The sequence below is a fragment of the Anabrus simplex genome, chromosome 1, assembly GCF_040414725.1.
Source record: "Anabrus simplex isolate iqAnaSimp1 chromosome 1, ASM4041472v1, whole genome shotgun sequence".
NCBI lineage: Eukaryota > Metazoa > Arthropoda > Insecta > Orthoptera > Tettigoniidae > Anabrus > Anabrus simplex.
The window spans coordinates 16,308,128-16,321,165 of record NC_090265.1 but is presented as its reverse complement, the minus strand read 5'-3'; the positions used below and the strand labels follow the sequence as shown (position 1 = coordinate 16,321,165).

At 39.0% G+C, this 13,038-nt stretch overlaps 1 protein-coding gene across 1 annotated transcript in view; it reads right to left on the bottom strand.

Annotated features, from left to right (window-relative positions):
- The window catches only part of LOC136883321 (trypsin), a 162,247-nt gene that overhangs the window by 16,402 nt on the left and 132,807 nt on the right, over positions 1-13,038 (bottom strand). The window contains exon 6 of the mRNA XM_067155560.2: positions 11,099-11,242. Coding sequence (XP_067011661.2) covers positions 11,099-11,242 — 144 coding nt within the window. The remainder of the gene's footprint in view (positions 1-11,098; positions 11,243-13,038) is intronic.

The window sequence follows — 13,038 nt, the reverse complement described above, 5'->3', positions numbered from 1 at the left end:
GTGAATGCGGGCCTTATTAGTGATGGCAGCCACAGCCAGAAACACAAGAGATATTATTTTTCTCGGAAACCATGAAGAGTACGAAGAAAATATGTACAAATTATGTTTCTTTCAGAAAACTTAATTTCAAGGCCACATAGCGCACTTCAAATGGCAAATAAGTTAATATGGGAAGGCCAGCTGATTCAGAAAGTGATGGAACCAAGCAGAGGGAAAAATATCCTGGCTGTGGTGCTAATAAAACCAGATGAGCTCTATAGAGAAACTGAAGTAATAGATGGTGTTAGTGATCATGAAGCTGTTTTTGTCGCAGTTAAAAATAAATGTGATAAAAAGGAAGGTCTTAAAAGTAGGACTATTAGGCAGTACCATATGGCTGATAAAGCAGGCATGAGGAAGTTTCTAAAAAGTAACTATGATCGGTGGAAAACGGTACCGTAAATAAAAATATAAACAGACTCTGGGATGGGTTTAAAGAAATTGTTGAGGAATGCGAAAACAGGTTTGTACCTTTAAGGGAGGTAAGGAATGGTAAATACCCACCTTATTATAATAGAGAAATAAAGAGACTAAGAAGGAGGTGCAGACTGGAAAGAAACAGAGTTAGAAATGGCTGTGGAAGTAAGGAGAAATTGAAGGAACTTACTAGAAAATTGAATCTACCAAAGAAGGCAGCTAAGGATAACATGATGACAAGCATAATTGGCAGTCATACAAATTTTAGTGAAAAATGGAAGGGTATGTATAGGTATTTTAAGGCAGAAACAGGTTCCAAGAAGGACATTCCAGGAATAATCAATGAACAAGGGGAGTGTGTATGTGAGGATCTTCAAAAGGCAGAAGTATTCAGTCAGCCGTATGTAAAGATTGTTGGTTACAAGGATAATGTTCTGATAGAGGAGGAGACTACGGCTAAAGAGGTATTAAAATTTACATATGATAACAATGACATCTACAATAAGATACAAAAGTTGAAAACTAGAAAAGCGGCTGGAATTGATAGGATTTCTGGGGTTATACTAAACCAGTCAATCACTACTGATCTGCATTTAGGGCAGTCGCCCAGGTGGCTGATTCCCTATCTGTTGTTTTCCTAGACTTTTCGTAAATGATTTCAAAGAAACTGGAAATTCATTGAACATCTCCCTTGGTAAGTTATTCCAATCCCTAACTCCCCTTCCTATAAATGATTATTTGCCCCAAATTTGTCCTCTTGAATTCCAACTTTATCTTCATATTTTGATCTTTCCTACTTTTATAAACGCCACTCAAATGTATTCGTCTACTAATGTCATTCCACGCCATCTCTCCACTGACAGCTCGGAACATACCATTTAGTCGAGCAGCTCTCCTTCTTTCTCTCAATTCATCCCAGCCTAAACTTTGCAAAATTTTTGTAACGCTACTCTTTTTGTCGGAAATCACCCAGGACAAACTGAGCTGCTGTTCTTTGGATTTTTTCCAGTTCTTGAATCAGGTAATAATGGTGAGGGTCCCATACCAGAGAATTATATGCCCTCTCCTTTACATCCTTACTACAACCCCTAAACACCCTCATAAACATGTGCAGAGATATATACCCTTTATTTACAATCCCATTTATGTGATTACCCCAATGAAGATCTTTCCTTGTATTAACACCTAGATACTTACAATGATCCCCAAAAGGAACTTTCACCCCATCAACGCAGTAATTAAAACTGAGAGGACTTTTCCTATTTGTGAAACTCACAACATGACTTTTAACCCCGTTTATCGACATACCATTGCCTGCTGTCCATCTCACAACATTTTCGAGGTCAAATTGCAGCTGCTCACAATCTTGTAACTTATTTATTGCTCTATAGAGAATAACATCATCCGCAAAAAGCCTTACCTCTGATTCCACTCCCTTACTCATATTATTTATATATTTAAGAAAACATAAAGGTCCGATAATACTGCCTTGAGGAATTACGCTCTTAATTATTACAGGGTCAGATAAAGCTTCACCTACTCTAATTCTCTGAGATCTGTTTTCTAGAAATATACCAACCCATTCAGTCACTCTTTTGTGTAGTCCAATGCACTCATTTTTGCCAGTAGTCTCCCATGATCCACCCTATCAAATGCTATAGACAGGTCAATCGCGACACAGTCCATTCGACCTCCTGAATCCAAGATATCTGTTATATCTTGCTGGAATTCTACAAGTTGAGCTTCGGTGGAATAACCTTTCCTAAAGCCGAACTGCCTTCTATCGAACCAGTTATTCATTTCACAAACATGTCTAATATAATCAGAAAGAATGCCTTCCCAAAGCTTACATACAATGCATGTCAAACTTACTGGCCTGTAATTTTCAGCTTTATGTCTATCACCCTTTCCTTAATACACAGGGGCTACTATAACAACTCTCCATTCATCTGGTGTAGTTCCTCCGACCAAACAATAATCAAATAAGTACTTCAGGTATGGTACTATATCCCAACCCATTGTCTTGGATTGATTGTTGGATACGCTAGCTAGTGGTTGACTGTTCCAAGAGCTTCAGGTATGGTACTATATCCCAACCCATTGTCTTGGATTGATTGTTGGATACGCTAGCTAGTGGTTGACTGTTCCAAGAGCTCTGTGTTATCTCAGTGATAAAGTAGTTAATAATTCTAGACATTTACCAAATTTTGTGCGTGTGTGATACATTTAGCTCCACAAATAATTGTGTTTAGTGTTTATTTGTAGTAATCTGCGATTAGTGTCATTTATTTACAGTTTTCACACTGAGTAGTTCCGTAGGCGTTCGCTAGACTACAACCGGTAATTTAGGTCTGCGTGAAAGAAGAAATATCTCTTTCTTTTTAATAGTATTATTAAAATACCAATAGGTTTGTTGATAAAATACGGTACTTACAAAGACGGGATATTAAAAAGAGCCGTAACTTCGGCAGTGGTTATATCTACTAGTGCAGGCATTTGACAGGGTATTTCAAATAGCAGTTCAAGTGTCCCACCTATCACGAAGGTACCGGTAATAACTTCTTTTAATAACGCTATACTGTTGTAACTTTTGTTTAAAGAAAGGATTTCAACAGAATAGACAGTATTTCACTGGCGAAATAGTTAACAATCGTAATTGTTATTGATTATTGTCGCTCTTTCTTATTCAAATATTGGCATTGTTGGCTACAGTCTGTGAACAAAGGGTGTAGTGTATCAAGAAAATATAAATAAAAATCAGCTGATTCTTGTATTCCGATCATTGTATTTCTGAGTAGGCAGTTAAAGTATCCGTAATTTATATTTAACACCCTCGACATTTCAGTATTTATGAGCGGTTAGCTAATAATCACGTTCCTACCGTACATTCCAATAATTGCAATTCAAGTTCCTGGCGTAATTTAGACAGAAATACTTTTGAGAAATTATTGTAAACAACCTCATTTTTTTCAACATTTACGGATACTTTTATTCTTCGTCCCACGGAGTAGGAAATATAATAGTAATCCACCATCTGTAAAGATCACATAACCGCATTTCAGTTGAGAATTGTAGTGTAGATACAGTATATTAGATAGTAACTTGCCTGTTATATTCGTGTGTATTTTTGTGCAAACGGCAGGTTTCGTTTCTATTACAGCATAGTAGGACAAGTAGTACTAATATTAATCTGTCTACATGTTTAACTTTGTTGGTAATCTTTGAGTACATTACTACCGGTAGTTCTTGCGAATATCTAAATTTAGGCCTAATTGGAATTTGCATTCCTATTTGTGCTTAGTAAGAAGCTAGGATACGTCTGGACGCAGTTTTAACATTATTGTAGTGTAGTATAGTAACTTATTATAAATTAGAGTGCTTATTCTATAATTTTTAGTAGTTTTGCGAATTTCGAACTTTAATGGTAATTTTCTTTTCTGTTTTTGCTTGGAAATAACCTGTCGTAATTAGAAAACGTCTGAACGCAGTTTAAAATTATTGTAGTGTATTGTAGTATCTGTACTTAGTCTGAACGTAGTTTTAAATTATTGTAGCATCTTATTAGAAAGTAGTGTGTTTATTCTATTACTGTGAAATATGTCTATAGTATAATACCGTTTCTGTTGTATCTGTAGTAACCTCTTACTAAAATTCTGTTGTTGTAATTAGGGTAGACTTAACTGCAGTTAAGAATTGTGTAATTCTTTTGTATTATTCTCTGTTTCCAGTAATTAACAGCAAATTTCATCGTGTTAGCGTGTTGTAGGAATAAAAATAGTACAATTAATTAGTATTGTAGTGTAGTAGTAGCCTATGTTAAATAACTTACTGTCGTGTGTTCTTTGTAAACTAACCTAGACAATATTTCTTTCCTTTCATTTTTATTTTGTACAGAATAAGTTATCTTATTTTTCTTTTTCTTTTCGTTATTTAGTAAACAATGGCTAAGCAATGCGAGTGTAGGAGCTGTGGGTGTGGCCAGGCATTAAGGAGTATGAGGGAGGAGTTGGAGAGCTTGAGGGAGATAATTAGGATTCTCTCAGAGGTCAGGAACGAAAGTAGGCCTCCAAACAATGTACAGGGTACAGTAGGTGTAATAGAGGGATGGGAAGGAAATGGGAGAATTGTGGAAGACAGGTGGTCTAATGTTTTAAGGGGAAGGAGATTGCAGGTTAAGGGCTCCATTCAGGATCAAAATTCAGGACAGGTGTCGGTGAGAAATCGGTACGAGTCACTGCAGGTAGAACAACGGAGGGAAGATGATGAACACGAAGCTCTTGCCAAAAAGTGCGGAAGCAGGAGAAATGGAAGAGGAAAGGGAAATGTGGAGTAGTGTATAGGAAATGACAGGTGGAACAGGGTCAAAGGATGGAAAAAAGGGAAGAGGAAGTAGCTTCTGCAGCTGTCAGGAAAGATAGGACTGACCAGGAGGGGCGGGGATCAAATGAGGTGGGTAGGGTTGAGGCTCTGGTCATGGGGGATTCTATCGTTAGACATGTCGGGAAAGTGTGTGGAGGAAAGGGTACCAGGATAGAGTGTTATCCAGGAATTAGGTCAAGGCAGATGTTGAGGAAAATAGAAGAGAAGGAGGAGGGAAAGGAGAAGGTGGTAGTGCTTTACGTTGGTACTAACAACGTAAGACAAGCAGGTATGAGTACCAACATAGTTGGGGATGTGTGGGATCTGGTAAATGCAGCCCGGGTGGAGTTTAAGGAAGCGGAGATTGTTATCAGTGGAATACTGTGTAGGAGATATACTGACTGGAAGGTGATTGAGGATTTAAATGAGACCATGGAGTGGGTATGTGGGAAACTGGGAGTGAAATTTCTAGATCCTAATGGGTGGGTAGGAGATAGGGATCTACGCTCAGATGGCCTTCACTTAAACAGCAGTGGTACATATAAGTTAGGGAATTTGTTTGGAAGGGTTATTGGGAGGCACATTCAGGGAAACAGGGTGCTCTGGGGAGCGGTGTTAAGGGAACAGGGAACTGGAAATCAAGTAGGGATGACATTAAACTGTTAGTGCTCAACTGTAGAAGTATTGTAAAGAAAGGAATAGAATTAAGTAATTTAATAGATATATTCATCATCATCATCATTAGTCGTTGTGCTCATTACTGAGCGTCGTAACCTCATAACTCCATCATTTCCTTGTTGCAACCTTGACAAGATGTCTCAATCCCGAGCGCTTTTCACATTTCGTTAATATGACCTGACGTGGTAGCCCAGTGATCTTCTTCGCCTGATCTATCCACCTGCTTGCTGATCTTCCTCGTGGTCTACTGCCTTCAATTTTGCCTTGTAAAATTACGTTTTCCAAGTTCTGTCCATCTCGTCTTAAAATGTGGCTAAGGAACTGGAGGTAACGCTCACTCACACGGGAAGATAGGCGCTTATTGATGCAGAGTTCGTCTAGAATGGAAACATTAGTTCTTTTTCTGTCCAGGGTACACGTAGCATTCTCCGCCAACACCACATCTCAAAGGTATCAATGCGCTTTTTGTCTTTGGCATTCGCGGTCCAGGTTTCACAGCCGTACAAAAAGACGGAGAACACTAGGGATTCTACCAAGCGCATCTTCGTGTCTTTTGATATTGCCCGGTTCTGCCAGATCTTAGTAAGTTTAACCATTGCAGCACGACCTAAGACAATACGTCTTTTTACCTCTTTATCACAGCTTCCCGTGTCATTGATGACAGACCCCAAGTATACAAATTCCTTAACTATATCCAGGTCCTTTAGGTGTCCCGTAAGTTGGATTTGACCTTGCCGTTCAACAACCATTAGTTTGGTCTTTTTGATGTTTATCTCTAGACCATACTGAAGACTAGTGTTCTTCACCCTTGTAAGCAAGTCATGAAGTTTCTCTTCACTACCAGCGATGAGGGAAGTGTCATCTGCAAAGCGCAGGTTATTAATTTTTCTCCAAACAAATCGAAATTCCACCAGATATTGTAATAGGAGTTGTATCATGGCTGAAAAATGATATCATGGATGCAGAAATTTTCTCACGGAACTGGACGGTGTATCGTATAGAAAGGATAGGAATGGTAAGAGGGGAAGTACTCATTCTCGTAAAAGAAGAATTTGTAAGCTACGAAAAATTTAAAGATGACAAGCACGAAATTCTAGGGGTAAGGCTCATTTCTAAAGATAATAGACAACTTGATGTCTTTGGAGTGTACAGACCAAGAAAGGGTAGCGCAGATGCTGATTCAGAATTATTTGATAAGATAATAAGCTATGTGGGAAACGATAAGGAAAGGAACGTGATCGTAGCGGGTGATCTCAATTTACCAAATGTCAATTGGAAGGTAATGCGAACGACAGGAAGCATGACCAACAAATGGCAAATAAGTTAATATGGGAAGGGCACCTGATTCAGAAAGTGATGGAACCAACTAGAGGGAAGAATATTCTGGATGTGGTGCTGGTAAAGCCAGATGAGCTCTATAGAGAAACCGAAGTAATAGATGGTATTAGTGATCACGAAGCATTTTTTGTGGTAATTAAAAATAAATGTGAAAGAAAGGAAGGTCTTAAAAGTAGGACTGTTAGGCAGTACCATATGGCTAATAAAACAGGCATGGCGCCGATGACCGATCATCATCAAAACAGGCATGAGGGAGTTTTTAATAAGTAACTATGATCGGTGGAAAACGGTAAATAGAAATGTAAACAGACTCTGGGATGGGTTTAAAGCAATTGTTGAGGAATGTGAAAATAGGTTTGTACCTTTAAAGGTGGTAAGGAATGGTAAAGATCCACTATATTATAACAGGGAAGTAAAGAGACTAATAAGGAGGTACAGGTTGGAAAGAAATATAGTTAGAAGTGGAAGTAAGGAGAAATTGAAGGAACCTACCAGGAAATTGATTCTAGCAAAGAAGTCAGCTAAGGATAACATGATGGCAAGCATAATTGGTGGCCACACAAATTTTAGTGAAAAATGGAATTGTATGTATAGGTACAGTACTTCAAGGCAGAAACAGGTTCAAAGAAGGACATTCCAGGAATTATTAATGAACGAGGGGAGTGTGTATGCGATGATCTTCAAAAGGCGGAAATATTCAGTCAGCAGTATGTAAAGATTGTTGGTTACAAGGATAATGTCCAGATACAGGAGGTGACTAATACTAAAGAAGTATTAAAATTTACCTATGACAGCAATGACATTTACAGTAAGATACAAAAGTTGAAAAGTAGAAAAGCAGCTGGAATTGATGAGGTTTCGGGGGATATACTAAAAACAGTGGGTTGAGATATAGTACTATATCTGAAGTACTTGTTTGATTATTGTTTGCATGAAGGAACTTTGCCAAATGAATGGAGAGTTGCTATAGTAGCCCCTGTATATAAAGGAAAGGGTGATAAACATAAAGCTGAAAATTACAGGCCAGTAAGTTTGACATGCAGTGTAAGCTTTGGGAAAGCATTCTTTGTGATTATATTAGACATGTTTGCAAAATTAATAACGGGTTTGATAGAAGGCAGTTTGGGTTTAGGAAAGATTATTCCACTGAAGTCCAACTTGTAGGATTCCAGCAAGATATAGCAGATATTCTGGATTCAGGAGTTCAATTGGACTGTATTGCGATTGACTTATCTAAGGCATTTGATAGGGTAGATCATGGGAGACTACTGGCAAAAATGAGTGCAATTGGACTAGAAAAAAGAGTGACTGAATGGGTGGCTTTGCTTCTAGAAAATAGAACTCAGAGAATTAGAGTAGGGGAAGCTTTATCTGTCCCTGTAAAAACTAAGAGGGGAATTCCTTAAGGCAGTATTATTGGACCTTTATGTTTTCTTATATATATCAATGATATGTGTAAAGAAGTGGAATCAGTGATAAAGCTTTTCGCAGATGATGTTATTCTGTACAAAGTAATAAATAAGTTACAAGATTGTGAGCAACTGCAAAATGACCTCGAAAATGTTGTGAGATGGACAGTAGGCAATGGTATGGTGATAAACGGGGATAAAAGTCAGGTTGTGAGTTTCACAAATAGGAAAAGTCCTCTCAGTTTTAATTACTGCGTTGATGGGGTGGAAGTTCCCTTTGCGGATCATTGTAAATACCTAGGTATTAATATAAGGAAAGATCTTTATTGGGGTAATCACACAAATATGATTGTAAATAAAGGGTACAGATCTCTGCACATGGTTATGAGAGTATTTACGGGTTGTAGTAAGGATGTAAAGGAGAGAGCATACTTGTCTCTGGTGAGACCCCAACTAGAGTATGGTTCCAGTGTATGGGACCATTACCGGGATTACTTGATTCAGGAACTGGATGAATCCAAAGAACAGCAGCTCGATTTGTTCTGGGCGATTTCCGACAAAAGTGTAGCAAACCAAAAATGTTGCAAAGTTTGGACTGGGAAGACTTGGGAGAAAGGAGACGAGCTCCTCAACTAAGTGGTATGTTCCGATCTGTCAGTGGAGAGATGGCGTGGGAGGACATCAGTAGACGAATAAGTTTGAGTGGCGTCTTTAAAAGTAGGAAAGGTCACAATATGAAGATAATGTTGGAATTCAAGAGGACAAATTAGGGCAAAAATTCGTTTATAGGAAGGGGAGTTTGGGATTGGAATAACTTACGAAGGGAGATGTTCAATAAATTTCCAATTTCTTTGCAATCACTTAAGAAAAGCTAGGAAAACAACAGATACGGAATCTACCACCTGGGCGACTGCCCTAAATGCAGATCAGTAGTGATTGATTGTGTTACCGTGTTTCTACGGTAGTTATGCGTGAAAGAAGGTGCGGGTGTGAACGGGTCTCAAGCTACGAAATTATAGTGCATGTAAAATTAACAAGGTTATATTTTCTTTTCCAAATAACGAAATAACAATCATGGCAGGTACAGAGTAGCAAGGCAATAAAAATACAATTACAATATTTACAGGATTTGGGCTTCGAGCCCCAGCCTCACACTTCTTGAGCAATTAGCCCAGTTTTACCCCAAAACACAAGTTTAAACAGAGAGGCAGAAAACCCCATTCATGCCTAGGAGCACTTGCTCCAAAATACACAGAAAGGCCTCCTTGAGGCGCGCAGAAAACAAAATTTACGGGTTTATAGCAACTTGCTCTCAAAATTCAGGCCTGTCAAAGGCCACACCTAATTCCACCTTCAAGCTGTCCTCCAAGGACATATACACAGGGGTAAAATACCCAACCTACTGAGGTCTATTAAATGAGAAGAAGGTTAATTACATGACCTCTAAAATAACAATTAGAGAGGAGGCGATCTACACTCCTAATGCATTTGTTTTTAAAACCTACTTGGCACTAGGCCGTTAATACAAGGGCTAATCCCATACTAAAGAGGTGACTTAAGAAGGAAACAATTTACATTAAGTCGAAGAAGAATAGGTTGAGAAAAATATAAGTTCACCTCAAAACAATATGAGTGGGAGCTCGAGAGGGTTAAGCACTCTCTATCCCTATATGTCGTTTAAAAGATAGAATAGATACAAGTTTCTTTACATTTTAAGGAAGGTTACATAATGGAAAAACTTCGGACCCGCCCCGAGAGTTAAACTGCTGAGCAAGCAAGAAAAGAAGTAATTAGTCGGCCATTACCTGGTTGTTGACTGTCGCCGAAGAAAGAGGCGCTTCCCGCCCCCTGCTATGTACTTTACACACTGAAAGATGGAACAGAAGTGGCCCGGAGACCCTAAAATCAGCAGTTTATATCCTCTCGCGGAAGGTTTGAGGCGTTAGGGGAATGAGGACACCCTCCCACAAAAACTTTATTGGGTAGGATACAGCAACATATTCAAGTTGGGGGAAGATACATCCAATTGGTCAGAAATTAATTAAAGAAATTCGGGATTGGCTAAATACAAAACAAGGGGAAAGAGAGGGGTATACAGCCAACTTAAACCATAACAGAAAGAAATTTAACAAGAAACAAACTTTTGAAATAAAAATTTCTCCAAAAAAAAAACAGTTCTTTCACTCCGCACTAGGGTGCACTATTGTTGATCTTCAGTAGTGTCCTCTAGAAGAGAAAGTTCACACTTCTTACTACAAGCAAAACAAAAATACGTCGAAAATGACACAGTTCAAAATCTCCAAATTTTCCACGTAGTGACATCTTCTGAGAAACTTGAAAATTAATATCGTCAATAAAGTTCAGACTTCCTCCAGCAAAACTTAGTTTTGGTAAACTGAGATAATAAATTCTGTGGTGAATACGGAAGTGAGCGTTATCCGAGATAATGACATTATCCGAGCTTTGAAAATCTAAGGTAACAGCAAAACTAACTGACATTGGTTTTTGCGGGCCTAAGAGGAAGTACAACTAGGTAGCCATCCTCGAGTTGATTTAGTGCAAAATTATCCCAAAATGAGACCTCTGTATAATTCCGCCCTACTTCGAACAGTGAAATATATCACAATCAAAAGTATCCCTTGTGTCACTCGGGATATCAAAATAAACTCTTCGCAAAATTCAGCTCAGTCGGTCCAGTAGTTCTTGAGTCTATCGGGAACAGACAGACAGACAGACAGACAGACAGACAGACAGACAGACAGACAGACAGACAGACAGACAGACAGACAGACAGACAGACACCGTCTAATATTGTAGGTAGATAGTAATAAGATCAACAGATGTAGTCGGATACTTACGTGACAGGGGGTGCGACCTCCGAGTACGCCCGAACACAACATGCCTGGCAAAATGTGATTATAGAAGTCTTCATAGAACTTTGCGCAATCTTCGTAGGAAATAAGAGACTGGTCCAACTCCTGGAGAATCTCAGCTAGGGCGGACTGCAAAGAAAAGAATTTTGATTCAGAGTATTGTGCTGTAAATTATCACATTCACTCACAACATGTTACTCTCTATCTTCTATATACAGATAATGTATCTACATCATCCACCAGTCATTTGAATTTAGGCAGTCACTCAGGTTGCATTTTTGCTATCAGTTGTTTTCGTAGTCTTTTCTTAAATAATTTCAAGGAAGTTAGAAATTTATCGAACATCTCCCTTCGTAAATTATTCCAATCCTTAACTCCCCTTCCTATAAATGAGTACGGTACTTTATTCTACTTCCTGCTGAATTCACTTTCAAGGAATTTTGAAAAATATTTTTGTGCTAATCCTTCGGTCACTTTTGATGTAGCTATGATAAATTTAAAGGAAGAATTTTAAACAACTCATCCGCAAAAAACTAGTAAAAGGGGGTACAAATCGTGGGTTCTTGTCTATATGTCAGGTTATTTACTGAAATTTGACATCTATTCTGGTAAAATAGGGACCTAAGTTCAGAAGCCTGCGAGAGAATGTCAAACATCTGCTCACAAGTCTTCTGAAGGGGAAATACTACACTGTGTACTTTGACATTTACTTCACCAGTTACTTTTTTATGGAAAACTTAAAAAGGGACGTGTCAGTGTTTGTAGAACAGTCAGTGTAGGACACAGAAACCTACCCACATTCAAGAAGGATAAGGACAGGTCTAATGAGGAACATCAGTGGTTTTCATGTGACACTGCTGTTGCAATGAAGTGGAAGGACAGAAGTCCTGTCTATATACTGTCCAATTTCCATGATCATCGAAAAGTGACTCGTGTGAAGAGAAAGAATTATGGCACTCTCATCGAGCCATTGACGACAACAGCAGCTGTATGAACTTTGCTGATAAGTTCAATCGTTGCTTACGAGATATACAAGGCCTGGAAGTGTGCGCTAGTTCTGAGCATAAAAACCGTCCCAACCAGGTTCGTAGTACCGCCGCCAGATGTCTCGACATCGTGCTATAGTTTGCATGTGCTGTCGTGTATTAACATACGGAGAAAAGTGTTTTTAATACGTTTACTTGTAGATTTCACTTACTGTTAGTGTTCAAATGAACTCGTAGTAAATTTAATATACTCTGGTATATCGTACTGTAAGTCCAATTCGTCAAAAAAAAGAGAACAATTGGAGTTTTCTATAATTTCCAGCCGATCCAGTTTTAAAGGAGAAGTGGAAAATTGCTTTACATCCGGGGGCAAATTAGGTTTGCTTTGGTCGCCTGGGACGTCATCCAGAGTCTGTAATTTACATTTTAAATAATGAGACTTCAGATTATGGGTTACAGATTCATTAGATCACTTCACTGCCTCCGACTACCGCATCAAAAGACACGAATTAGGCCTATGTTGGCTTTTCGAATCGACAAAACTAGAATAACACCCCTCATTAAAGATCCCCTTGTGGGTGGCGGAGGTAAAATAACACCGACGGTATCCCCAGCCTATCGTAAGAGGCGACTAAAAGGGGCCCCAGGGCTCTGAACTTTCGAGCGTGGGCTAGCGACCACGGGACCCTTAGCTGAGTCCTGGCATTGCTTCCACTTACTTGTGCTAGGCTCCTCACTTTCATCTATCTTGTCAGACTCCTCTTGGTCAACTCTTGTTTTTCCCGACCCCCACGGTATTTGGTTCCCCAGGCCTTCACGTGGTCCTTGTCTTCATTTGGCCGATATCTTAATTTTTTGAAGCGTCGGACCCGTTCATTTTTCCCCTCAGATTAGTGTTATATAGAGGACGGTTGCCTACTTGTACTTGCCCTTAAAACA